The sequence below is a fragment of the Lupinus angustifolius genome, chromosome LG19 (assembly GCF_001865875.1).
Source record: "Lupinus angustifolius cultivar Tanjil chromosome LG19, LupAngTanjil_v1.0, whole genome shotgun sequence".
Lineage (NCBI taxonomy): Eukaryota > Viridiplantae > Streptophyta > Magnoliopsida > Fabales > Fabaceae > Lupinus > Lupinus angustifolius.
This window is the reverse complement of record NC_032027.1, coordinates 12,072,151-12,088,566: the sequence shown is the minus strand read 5'-3', so window position 1 is coordinate 12,088,566 and position 16,416 is coordinate 12,072,151. Positions and strand designations below refer to the sequence as shown.

At 35.8% G+C, this 16,416-nt stretch overlaps 1 protein-coding gene across 2 annotated transcripts; it reads left to right on the top strand.

Annotated features, from left to right (window-relative positions):
• Positions 10,709 to 15,732, top strand: LOC109334373 (ribulose bisphosphate carboxylase/oxygenase activase, chloroplastic-like). 2 transcript variants are annotated; one of them, XM_019570116.1, is made up of 7 exons: positions 10,709 to 10,842; positions 12,431 to 12,747; positions 12,966 to 13,071; positions 13,158 to 13,243; positions 13,761 to 14,233; positions 14,924 to 15,250; positions 15,524 to 15,732. In XM_019570116.1, the coding sequence occupies exons 1-6, from the start codon at positions 10,798 to 10,800 to the stop codon at positions 15,211 to 15,213; spliced, it is 1,317 nt and encodes a 438-aa protein (XP_019425661.1). In that variant the 5' UTR covers positions 10,709 to 10,797; the 3' UTR covers positions 15,214 to 15,250; positions 15,524 to 15,732. The 2 variants fall into 2 exon arrangements, with proteins under 2 accessions (XP_019425661.1, XP_019425660.1); XM_019570115.1 differs by having other exon boundaries at positions 14,924 to 15,228; positions 15,474 to 15,730.

Here is a 16,416-nt window from a genome sequence, read left to right as displayed (position 1 = left end):
CCAGAAATACCTTTGTCTCTAATGTTCCTACAAAGTCAGTAAAGACATTATAAATTTATACATTGATGTGTGGACCTTTTGAAGAATATTCCATTGGAGGCAACATGTATTTAGTAACCTTTATTAAGGATCATATAAGAAAAATATGGATCCATCTAATAAAGAGGAAAAGTGAGGTGCTTGCCACATTTAATAAGTTAAAACATGTGAGATCAAATGATGGAGGAGAGTATGTGTCTGCTGAGTTTCATGAGTTGTCAAAGAAGGGATAATTCATGAAGTTATTGCACCCTACAAACCACAATATAATGGTACAATAGAAAGGGCAAACATAACAATTCTCAACATGACAAGAAGCATGATGAAAACAAAAGAATTGCTTAAGAAGTTTGGGGAGAAATTGTGTCTACAGCTGTATACATCCTCAATAGATGCCCAACTAGAAGATAAATGATTACACACTAGAGGAAGCTTGGTCAAGGCATATACCAAGTGTGAGTCACTTCAAAGTATTTGGTTGCATCTGCTATAAACATGTGCCTGAAGCAAGGAGGAAGAAGCAAGATGACAAGGGGAAAAACTGATCTTCTTAGGCTATCACTCTATTGGTGCTTATAGAGTGTTTGATCCAAAAAATAAAAAGTTAATGATGAGCAAAGATTTGAAGTTTGACGAGGATCAATGTTGGAGTTAGAGCATTAGAGATGCAGGTAAAGGTAAAGAAACTCTACTGCAATTTGAAAAAGTTGGTGAAAATGACATTGGTGAGACCACAAAAATTAACCAATTGTTGTGCCTAATACAATTGAGAATCCTATAACATCTCATAGGCATAGACAACCACCTTAAAGGTTGAGTGACTATGAGGTGTTCCCTGATTCAACCATCACAACAGTAGGTGATTTTGTGCATATGACACTACTTGCTGAGATGGGACTAGTGAGATTAGAAGAGGCTTAGAAGCAATCACACTAGGTTTGGGAAATGGAAGAAGAGCTAAGGTCAATTTAAATGAATGACACATGGAGTCTAGTCCAATTGGCAAGAGGAAAGAAAGCCATATCTATGAAATGGGTGTACAACACCAAGCTGAATCCAAATGGTAAAGTATCCAACCATAAAGTTTGACTTGTTGCAAAGGGGTTTATGCAGAAGCATGGTCTTGACTATGATGAAGTTTTTGCTCCTGTAGCTAGGCTAGAAACAGTAAGACTAGTGATTGCTATAGTAAGCTACAAAAGTTGAGAAATCCATCAAATGTATGTGAAGTTTGCTTTCTTGAATTGACCCCTAGAGAATGAAGTGTTTGTGACACAACCACTAGGCTTTGAGACAAGTGGCAAAGAAGAATGAGTGTACAAGCTGCAACTTGGTTTCATGAAATGCATCACAGAACATGAAGTTTATGTAAAAGGCAATGATAGATCAGATTTTCTCATTGTGTGCCTTTATGCGGAGGACTTATTAATAACAAGTGGAAACTCCAATGACATCTCAACCTTCAAACAGTAAATGCAATGAGTTTGAGATGTTTGATGTTGGAGAATTAACATACTTTCTAGGCATTAAGTTCAAGAAGACTAAGCATGAGACATTTATGCATCAAAACAAGTACACCAATGATATATTAAAGAAGTTTCAAATGATAGATTGCAACCCAACTACAAAATTTTATGAAGTTGGAAATTTAGCAAACCAATCTCTGAAAGATCTAGTTGTTGACAACACCTTGTTTAGGCAAATGGTTAGTTCACTAAGATACATATGCAACACTAGACCAGATATTGTATATGGAGTTGGCTTAGTGAGTAGATTCATGGAAGCTCCTCAACAAACTCATCTCAATGCAATGAAAAGGTTGATGAGATACTTGAAAGGTACAATTGGCTTGGGAATCATGTTTCCTACTATGCAAAATAGCCATAGCAGCAGCAACATTATGAGCTTTTCTGATGTAGATTGTAACGCCCCGAAAAAAAAATACTTCTCAAAAACATTGCGGAAAAATGGGTAATTTGTTTTTTGAATTGGTGATATAAAATTGTTTCCTTTTTTAAAAACCTTCCTTTTCCGGGACATCACTTTAAGTAACTCGAATGCGGAAAATCAACTTATCGTTGTCGAATGATAACTTAACCTGATTCACAATTTCCTGAATAACATAATGCATATACTTGGTTAAGTCAGAATTAGTTTGTACAAACTAAGTCAACAAGACGGAAACTACATCGCCACTAACATATACAAAAATAAAAAAGAAACACAGCCCCCTACCAAAAACAAAAAGGGACATCGACGATCCCACAAGCTGACTCAGAAGATTCCAGGAATGTTGGACCCCTCACTTGGGTCCTCCACCTCTTCTGAGTCAGACACGAGGTCGATCACCTCCACCGAACTCTCTACGTTTACGAGTTCAATGACCTCGTCCTCCTCTTTCTCTTCTTCCACTTTGTTATGCCATAACCCCGCAGCATAATTCGGAGGGGATGACATTCTCAAAACCTTGGTCTTCTTGCAGGGACCTCCTCCAAGAACCCGGCTCCTCGTGGCTCTACTGGATGATGGAACACCCAAACAATCTGACCACGTCCTCCGACCGTGGAAGGGAACAGCGCCATCACTCCTGACTGGCGGGTACCGAATTCCATTCTCTAGAGACCTTAGCCCCCTTGGCGGAAAAGTGAAAGAAGTGTCAATGTAGGCGTCAGGTTGAGGGATCATCATCGATGACCCGTTGCACATCATGTGCAACGACAGACCGCAGTGGCCTGTGTATGTGTATCTGTATCCATCACTATTCTGTTGTCCCATCGGGGACATGGTGAAGTGATAACCTCAAACGTGACTGTTGCTGTTGGACATCTGCATAGTAAACTACCTCGAATGTGACTGTTGTTGTTGGACATCTGCATAGCAAACATATACAAACAAGAACAATACAGCAGAGAGAGTAAGATATCTAATGAACATAAATTCATTGACGGCGTGAACTTACTCAGAATATCACACTCAGACATAAAATATATTTTAGCATATAATTCATCATTTATCATAAACATCATGAAGTAATACATAACTTACCATTTATTTTCAACATTACCAATATACTCCTAGGTATGATAGTACGTCAACCGAATGCTTCTCGTGGGACCCGATAGTACGTCAACCGTACATCCTCAAGGTAACATCTCAATCACAACAACCCATCACCGAATACTCCTGGACAGACTCTGACCGCTACACCTATTCAACCCCCCATTCTAGGTGTATTTTAGCCACTGATACCTAACAACGACCTCAAGTCGGATACTTGCCCAACAAGGCATAAACACAAACAATGCTTTCATACTTTTGTGGAATCATGCTTCTCATCTAAGCCATGATCTCATTCCATAACCTTTATATCACAACACACCCTACCCGGGTTCATCGCATTATTCATAACCTCATTTTATTTCAATCTCCAGTAAACTTAATCCTTCCTCGCCCAAGCGAAGGTATTATCGCCCAAGCGAGGCGTCTTCTCGCCCAAGCGAGACCTCTCTCGCCCAAGCGAGAGAGTTCTAGAAACTCATAAAAATCTTGGGCTTTCTCGCCCAAGTGAGGCCCTTGCTCACCTAAGCGAGGCCTCTTCCCGCTCAAGCGAGACATCTCTCGCCCAAGCGAGAGAGTTCCAGAAATTCATTAAAATCATGGGCTTTCTCGCCCATGCGAGGCCCTTACTCGCCTAGGCGAGGCTTGCTCGCCCAAGCTGAACTTTGTCGCCCGAGCGAGGGAGTTCCAGAACCAAAACTTCCCCTCGCCCAGTCCTCGCCCAAGCGAGTCTGTGCTCGCCCAAGCGACAGGAACTTGGACATAATACCAATTTTGCTCTTTTCGACAACCGAAAACACATTCAAACATGGTTTTTCAAACACCTGCACACACCTGCACTCAGAAAAGTTTCCAACAACATTCATATATAATATCCAACACATTTCATCAACCATCATATACATTCAAAAGCATTCAAACATAAAAATCTTAGGTTTCTTAACACCCAAGTTAACTCCAAAACTTTTGAGATGGTTTAGGAGATCCGGGTGTCATATTCGGACACCACTATGTCACGATGTATTCTCTCCCACCTTAATGAAACGTGCTTTAACTCATCAACTAAGGGTGGTTTGGTTTCAAGGTTCGAACACCGAAATCTTCGTAACTACCACAATAAAAATCCGTTAGTTTCCGATATTTCTAAAATCGTTACTAAATACTTAAAATCATTTCTCTTTTTCCCATCGTGGTCATACATCCTTTTCATCCATCCATTCCAACATCACATGTTCTTGACCATCTTTTTTCATCGAAAGTCCGTTCACGATTTCCATTCATTTTAAAGGTATGGTTCTTTAGCAAAACTACGTATTCCGATTTAAGATTTTAAAACTCCATATTCTGATTTAAGACATTCTTTGATAATCTTACCACTTTAAAGTAAGTTATACAAAGTATCATTTAAGAGTTTCATGAGACCTTCATGTACTCATAAACCTCAACATCATTTTTAACAAAGATTTCTATTTTTCCAACTTGTTCCAAGCCATGGTTTAAGGGTAAAAACAAATAGAAATACATACATTCTTATTTTTCCAAAACACTTCCTAAAGGTTCCTTTGATTTTCATCATCATTCCCTTTGGCTAAAACAATCAAATACATGTAATAAAATATTATAACAACTCCATGAACACAAGTTGTTCATGGTTTCAACAAAATATTTTCATAAGTTCAAGAACATCACCATTTTCGGTTTTGAGGAGAAAATGAGTTAGAAAGAGTTTTAGAAAATTTCAACGGTTGAATATGTTCTTCACATGTTTATGAACAACATACTTAAGTCTCGTCAACATCCATTGGTTGAATGTTGAGAGATCAAGGATTGAAGATGGAAGAAGCAATGAGAAATGAGAGAAACGGTGAAGAGAGGATTTACCTCTTCTTTGAAAATGCAAAAGTGAGAGAGTGGAATGTGGAGTGTGAGGATTTAAAGAGAGAGGGAAATCAGATTTCCCTATAGGCACTCATGACAAATCTCCTAGGGTGGCTAATGATGAGCTCATGGGATATTGGTGAAAGTGATGTGAGATTTGCTTTATGGAAGTCAAATCTCGCATCCCAATGAGAAATGATCACCTCGTGGACATGTTGATAAACATGTCCGAGTATTATCGGCTACTACTCGATCGGGTATTATAAATCGTCCGATCTTAATATTCGATTAGAATTTCGGATTTCGGCATTCCGAGTGAAAAATATTTAGAAAATAGGTATGAGTGTACTCAGGTTCTATACTGACTCGAAATGAAATTACGAACCCAACGGCGCAATCGGAATTCGATTCCGAGTTACGGAACTCAAAAACCACTTTTTGAGCCATACCCGGTGAGATTCGGCCCTGAAAGTGGCCCGAAACCGACTGTTTCCGAAAATCATGAAAATTTACCACCAAATTGAAAATAGAATTTCGAGACTAAAACTCAACTAGAGTTTCGTCTAATTCTTTACCAAAAATTCCCAGAAATTCATTTTCAAAAATACAATAACTAAAAATATTAATAAAACCTTATAATTCAAAATCGTAAAATTCGCGGTGTTACATAGATTGGTGTGGAGATAAAGTGGATAGGAAAACCACAATAGGCTACCTATTTTTCTATGGTGATGCTCCTATTATTTAGTGTTCCAAGAAGTAAGATGTAGTAGCCTTAATTTCATGTGAAGCTGAGTATATAGTAGCTTGCATGTGTTCTTGTCAAGCTGTGTGGTTGGAGGCCTTGTTAGAAGATATTTCTAATGATTGATAACAAATCTGCAATCAATCTAGCATTGAATCTAGTGACTCATGGTAGGAGTAAGCATATAGAAACAAGGTTTCATTATATAAGAGACCAAGTCAGCAAAGATAAACTGAGATTGGAATTCTGCAAATCAGAAAACCAATTGGCATATGTGCTTACCAAACCATTGAAGAATGGAAGGTTTGAAGAACTAAGGCATAAGCTTGAAGTTATTAGTCAACCTAGTTTGAATTAAGGGAAGGTGTTGAATCAATTGTTCTCCCTACTAGAATCGTTAGTTGATTAATGAGTATGGTTAATCAATTAATCAGACTGTTTTATTAGTTTAGTTAGATATGCTACTTTTAGAATGTAGTTATTTGGCTCAAAGATATAAATAGTGCATAATCACTCTATGAAAAAGTGCATCATTGTTCTCTCATATTCATTCAATATACATAGAGGTATATTCATTCATTCATTCTTTCTTTCTTTTCTCTTTGCACATCGTGTGTGTGTTATAATCAACAATCATTCTAGTTGGAGATTCAAATGAAGAATTAAATAAAAAGTTAGAAATATGTAAATAAGTATACTAATTTTTTTATGATGTATACATCTCGTGGATGTGAACATTCTCACACACTTGACAAAAGGTGTTGGATAGGTCAAACTTGGTCTCATGATGTTGATGCAAGCTCTTAGGAGCTTTATTATAAGCATATAGTTAGCTTATTGAGAGATTCTTTATGTTTTACAAGATCATACCCGAGCTTTTCTGAGCCTCCAAAAAATTTAGACAAAGTTTCTTTCAGATATTTAATTTCTTGTTAAACTTTGGAGCTTCACAAGAGTCCTTGGGATCAATTTTTATTTTGTTTGTGAGATAAATGTTTTCTTTATTAAGCTCATTATTCTAATGTATCAAATCTTTGTTTTCCGTGCACACACTCCCAAGATTTTTGTTAAATTCATGAATGTATGATTTATAAAATTATATTCATGTGATAGAATGAATGAGTTATACAACAGTTCATCAAAATTATTTTAAGATTAGATAGGTTAAGTTTTGGTACCTCCAACCATGAAACATATGTTGGCTTCCTCTTCATCTTCGCTTGCATGTGACCATTAAGAGTTTCTTCTTTTTGAAGCTTTTGTTCTATTTATCCTTTATCTCAAGACAATTAGCTTTAAAGTGACCAGACTTGTTGCATTCCAACCAAGCCGACATTTTTATCCCTGAAGTCAAATATTTGGTTTCCAAGTTTCCGATTGAACTACTTCCTCTACAAATCACCTTTTTTCTACCATATACTTTGGATCTTCCTTAAATCACTTTCTGAAGATTAAACTTCATCTAAAAATTCCTCTAACCTCAAAAGCCATTGAGGGAATATGTTTTCATTGACTTGAAGGAAATGGACCTAGTTTTTATTGCACTTTATTTCCCATTTAGCTATAGTTCGTGAACTTTGATGGATCTAAGAAGCTCTTATAGCGATAATGTGGTGAGGTTCTTAGCTTATCCTATGGTGGTGACCTATGGTCTCTAGTTATTAGAGAAATGTGTCAATAATTGCTTGACTTAATCTTCATGGCTAAGTGTGGGGTGGATATATTGACCTCTAGGGAATTCAGGGTTAGGCGGCCTATTATAGCATTTGTAAACAGACTTATGATCAATAACCAAGAACTTGGTCTTGATTGTTCTGGACAATGACCAGAGACCCATGGTTTGCCGGACTTCAACATAGCTTTTGGGGTGATACCCTCGCTGGTGAACTCGATGAATTGACCCTTATATGGTAGCACATCCCTATTGCTCAACTCTCATTTCTCAAGTAGGTCTTGAAACATTATGTCCATCGAGCATCCTTTACCAATGAAAAGCCTCTAGAGCTTTATCTTGTCAAGTTGACTGATCACCACTAGAGGATCATCGTGTCTCAGATGACACTTTCATAGTCTTTGTTGTCGAAAGAGATGAATGGTGATTGTCTGTTTGACATGGTTGGGTGATGGCTGTGACAAACTGCTACCTACATTTTTTCTTGGATATATCATTTCTAATAGAATCTAGAGGTTCCCCTTACTTTGAATCCTCCCATAGTGGTTTTGATATTAGTTAGGCTACATGTCCTTTGACAGTCTAGACGATATCAAATCTTCCTTATGCTTGTGGTGAACGTCATTGTTAGTGGCGATGAGAGGGTGTTTCATATGAGGGGTTCATCGTCATAGTGACCATCTAGGCGATGAAATCCTCTTACGTGAGTTATTATTTGTTTGACTACACATTGTCTTACTGTATTATGCTACATAAAATCTTTTACTATGTCCTAAAGTTGTGTGCATGCATTCTTCTGTTGTATGGTCGATGCTATTATGGAAGTCATAATACTTTGTCCAATCTCTTTACCCCTACATCTTAATTAGGATGGTACTTTGTACCCCAAACAAGTTGCCTAACATTTCCTCTCGCAAGATTTTTGAGCAAATAGTGTTCAAGGGGCGCAGACACCATATTTTGAATTTTTAGGTCCTTGTTTTGCCTCTACAGGTGGGCCCCGCCTGTGATCCCTTCCAACTTTTAGTTTCATTCTTTCTGCCACTGGTTGAGCTTTTTGAGTTTCTTTCATGTTTATGAACTTATGTGTCTAGGCATGGAGGTTGTCCATGCTTTTGGCTTGGTCCTTGGCTAGCTCTATTTTGAAGAGTCTTGGTTGTTGCCTTGTGACCACTAGATGCACTATGAAAACCGGGTCCATCCCTCTAACTTTCATGGTCGTCTCGTTGAAAGGTTTAAGTAATATCTAATTGAGTCATTTCGGCCTTATTGAATTTCGAAAAAGGTGTAGGATGAGCGAAATTGCCACTTGTTGGCAATATAACTAGTGTTGAACTTGTCCGTCAGGTCGATCCATCTACCATTAGAGTTTGCCTCCAGGTGTGTGAACCATTATAAGGCCATGCATTTTACTATTAGAGGAAAGACTCGACACACGATAGGATCAAATGCTCTATGGAACAATATAGATGCCTCGTACGCATCTAAATGATCTTAAGGGTCTATTGTCCTATCTTATTGTTCTACGTTTGTAGGGCAAATAAGATGTGATGGAAGTCTGAGTGCCATGATTCCAACTGTAAAAGGGTGTTTTGTCGTGCATGTGATATGTGGTTCTGGTGTTTGCTTTTTGGTGGGTAACGTCTCTGATCTCGAGGTCCATCATTCCTATGCATACTGGGTTTGATTTTTTGGCATATAGGGGCTATAATTGAGGTATATTTTGCATGTCCTTGACTGGCAGAGTTCAAATAGCATATGTGCTTGTTATTGAATGAGCTTTCCTTAGTGTTCAATCATTGCAAGAAGTTATTCGATTGCGGGTGGAGTTCGACAAGCAGTGGTGTTGTGTGTTCTACTGGCCTAATTTGAAGGTTGGATCTCAAATTAAGGGTTAAATGGCAGAATGTTGCAATGAGGAGAGATATTGGTTTTTGCTCCATTAACATGGTTGTGGGGAAAGTTGGTTTTTGGTGGTCAAAATCGTGCATGCAAGTCATAAATGGCGCCAATTTTCTTTGGAGTGGAAAAGGTTAGTTGGAAAGTGGATCTACCTATTAAATCCGAGCAAAGAGCCAACCATGGATCGTGTTGGATGGGTACTTAAAAATGGACTTCAATAATCAAGTTAGTATAAGTGTATGCTTTAGAGATAGAAAGTAGGGTGAAAGTAAGTTTTAGCATGTCTCCGTTATGGATGGTTTCTTCTATTTGTAGGGAGGTAGGGTGTCATACACTTTAAGATATGTGTTTTCATCGATATTGCTTTATCCTTGCTCAAATTGAAAATGTTGTATATTTGTTTTACCTATGTTGCATGAACAATGTGAACTTGTACTACTCTCATGTAGCGCTACCTTGAAAGGAAAACAAAAATGTTTGTCTACTTTGCAGGTGTTCATTTGGTCATGTGTTGTTGTTATCGTCTTTTTCACTAGTTAGGTCTGCCTTCAGGCATGATCAACATTCATGTGAATCCAATCTTACTTTCCCAATTACATATCTTATTACTAGTGGGTAATCGATGTTGACCGGTCGTGCCACTAAGATAGAATAATAATATTTATTTTAGGTGGTATATTCCAATGAAAATTATACAAGTATTACAAAAAAAAATATAAGTAATCCATTTAAGGTATATTACATATCCCAACAAACATAGAAACCTAATATCTTACTATTTTGAATCAAGTCTTAATGTTTAAATCCACTCTAATAATAATTGATGTGTGTAAAGTTTTCTAGTGTTTTAATCTCCAACTTAAGATATACTACTATATATATATATATGGAAAATTAAACAACACCTCAAATATAAGTGTAACCGACCCTTACGAATATTATTATTTTTAAGAGTATAACATTTATGCATTGTGATTATAAAAATTTATATATATCTAATACATTATCTATCATTTATTTATATTACTTACATTTAAAACATGATAATTAAATATAAATAACGAATAATTAGATGTGTTACAATATTTCTCTATGTTATTAATTGTTTTAGTTGGTTCTCATCTATTCTTTTTTGTTATGAAAAAACAATAACTAATTCTGTCCAAGTAGAATAAGATGAGATGAGTCTTGCTAAGCTTGTGTGGTAATAAACTCTCCATAATCGGTGGAGCAGGAAAGTGCTACAATTCCATCCTCATTGCATCGGACTAAGAGTGACTGATAAATTGAAGTCACCATATGCATGCCACGTGTTAAACAACCAATCATGATTGTGTGGACGTTAATGATTCTACCAATCAATTAGGATATGAATTTGTGTGCACTCTACATAGCAACTACTATAAGTCCTATGCTCTGGTCATTTATGCTTCCCTGAAGAGGTTTATTGCATTGTGCTTGAAGTGTGACTATTCTAGTATTCAACTCTCTTGCAAGAAGAGTCATGGCTGCCTCTCTATCAACTATTGGAGCTGTCAACAGAACTCCAGTATGATGCTTTTCTCACTTTGTTAGACTTAGCCACTTATTTAGTTGCTACCTTCATTTTAACTATATCTTTTTAGCAAAATCAGATTTGTTTATATTACTCAAAATAATGGTATATTCTTCTGCGGATGGAGGGAGATCCTATCTTTATTGGTATCCTCAATGGTGTCCCGGACCAATCAAAATGTGTACTTTTATTTAGAAAAAAATTATAAAAATATAACTTAATATTTTTATATTATTTGATGATACTTTATTGGACAGGAACATGGAGACATGGTCCTTTTGGGACAGATGATCCCTGTTCTTCTCCTACATCATAAGAAAAGTAACATGTATCACAAATTGATATTTTATTTATTAATTATTGGTTTATAAGTAATATATGTCACTTTCTTATAGATAGAATGATTTAATAATATGATATATCATTACTCTTATATTAAATGTCCGATTAGAAAATCAATGTAAAATTAATGCTTATTTTTATAATTGTGTTATTATCTGATTAGTAAGTGAGATAATAAGTGAAATAGCATTAAAGTCTTATTTGATATGCATGTTTATTCATACAGGTAAGATACCAATGATCACACACTAAGAATCAAGTGGTTTAAATTGTAGTTTTAAGTAACTGAATATTTTTACATTCATAATGGAAGTAAAGTATAGCATGTGGTGAGATTAAAGAGGAATTATTTTTCCTCTTTTCAGAACAACTTTCTTGCTTCACAAGTTTCACTATAACTTTATTGAGGTGAACTTCACTTGGATACATTGGATAATAGTTCCTCTAGGTGTTTATAAGATATACTTTTCAAGATTAAATATGATGTTGCTATCAAGTGGTTTGGTATGCATGTACAATATAGCTTGCCTTTGGTTTCTATAATTCTGTTAATCAATATATTAATACCCAAAACAAAAGAGAATCTGTTAAGAGTTATTAAGTAAATAAAGATGTTATTTTTAATATGATTCACATAATTTTACTCATTTCAAAAATTAATTTACATGTCTTTAATAAAAAGTTTTGACCAATAAGGTGTTGGTCTAATGGTGTAAGGTCCCACCACATCCATAAGGTCGATTGTTTTGATTTTCTTGAGAACGATACTTGTTGGGAGGGGAAACCACAAATTCAAAAGAGTTATTCTGTACCAAAAAAAGTAAAAAGATATCCTTAGCAGTAGAAAAAAAGTTTTAGCAACTAACTTGTTGGAATGGAAAAAAAATCTTATTTTTAAACAGAAGTTTTACACGCTTATTCTTATAAACCAAAACAAAAGTGTTATTTTAACAACCAACTTGTAATAATTTTTAGCTGTCTTTTGGTTTTTGGATGAGTTTTTTAGATGTGTGTATAGATAAAAGAAGAAAATTGATAAATAGGGATAATTTGAGTTGTTATAAAGGAAGTTCTAGAATTTGAAGATCTAGAATTTTACGTGTATAAATGACAGTGACACTACGTAGAAAATCTGTGTTTGAAAAGTGTTTTGTAAGAACTTGATGTAAAAATCGTAAGTATCAAAATTTTCAATGTTTGGTTTTGTAAATGTGAAAGAGTACCTACTCTGATATTTCAGTTGAACTTCAATGGCACTGGAGCTGCAGTTCCTAGCTCAAGCTTCTTTGGCAGCAACTTGAAGAAGATTACCTCAAGACTCCCAAACACAAAGGGTTCCTCTGGAAGCTTCAAAGTTGTTGCTGTTGAAGAGATTGACCCTAAAAAGCAGACTGACCAAGATAGATGGAGGGGTCTTGCCTATGATGTTTCAGATGATCAGCAAGACATCACCAGGGGAAAGGGTATGGTTGATTCCCTCTTCCAAGCTCCACAAGATGCCGGTACTCACTACGCAGTCATGAACTCGTATGAGTACATCAGCACCGGGCTTCGCCAGTGAGTGAGACTTATTGAATTGGACATGCATCTTTCATGTAACTTTTTTTACGTGATCATAAAAGAGATAGACCAATAATCTTAAAAAGGACTTGCAAATTTTAACAATATCTTTCTCTTTACTTGACATAAAAGTCACATGGTTGGAACGTATGATTTTATTATGATGAATTTGATAATGTTCCTTTCAAAGTAAAGCTGATGATCATGTGCTTAAGGTACAACTTGGACAACACTAAGGATGGCTTTTACATTGCCCCTGCCTTTATGGACAAGCTTGTTGTTCACGTCACCAAGAATTTCATGACCCTACCCAACATCAAGGTATGTATACAAAGTTTATGCATAAACTCTCCTCAGGGTTTTAGTATAATAGAGAGACACATTCAACACTTTCATTAATTTTACAGGTTCCTCTCATTCTTGGTGTCTGGGGAGGCAAAGGTCAAGGAAAATCTTTCCAATGTGAGCTTGTCTTTTCCAAGTTGGGAATTAAGTGAGTTCTCGTTATACTAGAAACATGCCCTTCCTAAATAAATTCCATTAACATGCTCCTACAAAGATTTGAATTAGTGAACTTCATAACTTAGAAATCCAACACTCAACAATTGATATGTTTCAATAGAAATTTTGATGTGCTAGTAGTTACAACTGATTTGATTTGAACTAGTGAATCTCATAACTTAAAATAGTTGGTCTTGCTGTGTATCATTCTGTGCCACCCCTTAGTTATAACATTAAAAATACTGTTACCGTAAGTGATAATAATCCCAAATAATTGAGGTAATACACAGTGAAGGATATATGGAAGTATAACTTTTAAATTATAATCTGCAACTATAATAGGAGACTTAATATTGTGATTCACAACTGCATTGTAATTACAATTATAGTTTTAAAACTAATATTTCTCGTGTTACAGTTTATATACATATATAACGATTCATGTACATGTGCTACATATTATGCGAAACATGTCCTAATCCTTGTGTGTTGTGTTAATTATATTACAGCCCTATCATGATGAGTGCTGGAGAGCTAGAAAGTGGAAATGCTGGAGAGCCTGCAAAACTGATCAGACAGAGATACCGTGAGGCTGCAGATATAATCAGGAAGGGGAAGATGTGTGCTCTCTTCATCAATGATCTTGATGCAGGAGCTGGTCGTATGGGTGGAACAACACAATATACTGTAAACAACCAAATGGTTAATGCTACTCTGATGAACATTGCTGATAACCCCACAAATGTGCAACTCCCTGGTATGTACAACAAGGAAGACAACCCTCGTGTGCCCATTATTGTCACTGGTAATGATTTCTCAACATTGTATGCTCCTCTCATTCGTGATGGGCGTATGGAGAAGTTCTACTGGGCACCTACAAGGGAAGACCGTATTGGTGTTTGCATAGGAATTTTCCGTAGCGACAATGTTGCTCAGGATGACATTATAAAGATTGTTGATACCTTCCCTGGCCAATCCATTGGTAAGTACTAAGCTCATGAAGTTCCAATTGAAGAGACAACTAGAAATAGAACAAGATATTTTAAAATGTTCCATCTGGTTTTTTAAATTACCGTAGCAGTCACAATTGTGGTGGTGATTACTGCGATTGCAGCCATAGTGATGCGTATAGCGGCCATTGCCGTATGAATTATTTCGTGAGTAAAAAAATATTTTGATATCGGTGTGGTCTGACGCGACACGATGTGATTACGTTACGGCCTGATGCAACTCAAATACGGTCCAATGTAGCCTATTGCGATCACATCTCTGTGATAGCAATTAAGATGTGACGCGGTTGCAACAATTCCTGCAATCACAATATCGTGATTTCATCACATGATGCGATCCACAGTTTGAAACCTATAAAATATGTTATCAACACATCAAATATTATCTTAAGGAAGTGAAGACAAATTTATAATATCTTTGATGGGCTCTTGCACGAAGGAGCTCTTTGGGCCGGAAATATAAGGTTTAGGCCCATTTTTAATATGGGTTGAAATTACTTTTAAACAAGAATATCCTTTCTGGTTAGATTAAGCGTGATGTGACATGAATTACTTTATTATATCTTTTAACAATAAATTGCGTCGATAAGAATTGAATTATCTCTACGAATACTAGAACAATAAGAGGGACTAATGATATTCCATTTCATTTACCTATGCAGATTTCTTCGGTGCACTGAGGGCTAGAGTATATGATGATGAAGTGAGGAAGTGGATTGGTGGTGTTGGTGTTGAAGGCATTGGGAAGAGGCTAGTGAACTCAAAGGAAGGACCTCCAACTTTTGACCAGCCAAAGATGACACTGGAGACTCTCTTGGGATATGGTAACATGCTTGTCCAAGAACAAGACAATGTGAAGAGAGTCCAATTGGCAGACAAGTACTTGAATGAGGCTGCTCTTGGTAATGCTAATGAAGATGCTATCAAGAGTGGATCTTTCTTCACTTCCTAAATGTCTTCATTCAAGGTTTGCATCTTTCTTATTGTCTATCAAAAAACAATTTTATTAGAGTTAAATAACTTGGTTTAGTGATGTAAGACTCTATTGCATCCCAAAATAACTAAAAGGTAAAAAAAATCGATTTCTCTGAGCAGCGGTTGTTGAGAGGACAACCACACATACTTCTTTATCCACGGGATGAGGGGATACCCTTAATTATACGAACAAAAACATGTAACTTGGTCTAAAATCTTAGGTTGTTTTATGTGCAGGCAAAGCAGCCTAACAAGTGCACATTCATGTTGCTGAATGTTCCAAGTGCCTCAAGATTGTAAAAGTGAAGATGGATGTCATCTATTTATACACATTCTAAGCATTCTCAATATATTAGGTGGAAGGAAAAGATATGCTTAGTTTGATATGATCGAATAGATTTGTTATCTTTTCTTATTGGATTGTTGTCCTCTGCAGTTTTCAGTTAAATTGTGCACAATGTTAAAATGAATTTGGTTGGTGGCTTTCCGCTTTCTCTTTTTGCTTATTCTGAGTATTTACTTTTCTAAATTTTAATTGTGATCTGAACTTGGAGAAAAAGGCCAAGTCCTAAACTCAAGGAATGATAAATGATTTAAATCTGCCATATTGCATTATGGCGACAGCCGCAACTATTTACTATATTTGTTATATTTGTAGTGTGATAGTGAATCATAATAATGTGATTACATTAGGCTACAACGAATCATATTGGATGATATCAGTCTGCATTTAATTTAAAAAATATTTATTTAATTATGAAATATTTCACACTATAACAACTGCAATTTGAATCGCAACAGTATCATAATTACAATAACTGCAGCCACAATAACCATAATTATTATTGTTTCATTCTCAAATAATAATTATGCACATTTTAAAATTGATTTTATTTTAAAATCAAATAATAATGATGTGATATAAACCCTAAAGATATGACTTCCATTTTTGTGATTAACATGTAATTTTGGTTTTTGATAAAAAAAATAAAATGATTAAATATGAGAGATTGACTAAATGAATAAATCATAAGGTTATAGATCATGTCAATCATAACCCATAAAACTAATTATTATGATTTAATTAAATCTAATAATCATAACGTTGTATTTAAAAAATTAAATCTAAGTTTTAAAGTTGAGAAAATGTTAAAAGTAGTTATAAGGGTAAAAAAATAGA

Bases quoted from the DNA above. Each gene is read 5' to 3' on its own strand.
- LOC109334373 (XM_019570116.1), top strand. From the start codon at position 10,798: ATGGCTGCCTCTCTATCAACTATTGGAGCTGTCAACAGAACTCCA. The intron at 10,843-12,430 runs GTATGATGCTTT...CTGATATTTCAG, and splicing joins GAGCTGTCAACAGAACTCCA to TTGAACTTCAATGGCACTGG. The intron at 13,072-13,157 runs GTATGTATACAA...TTAATTTTACAG, and splicing joins TGACCCTACCCAACATCAAG to GTTCCTCTCATTCTTGGTGT.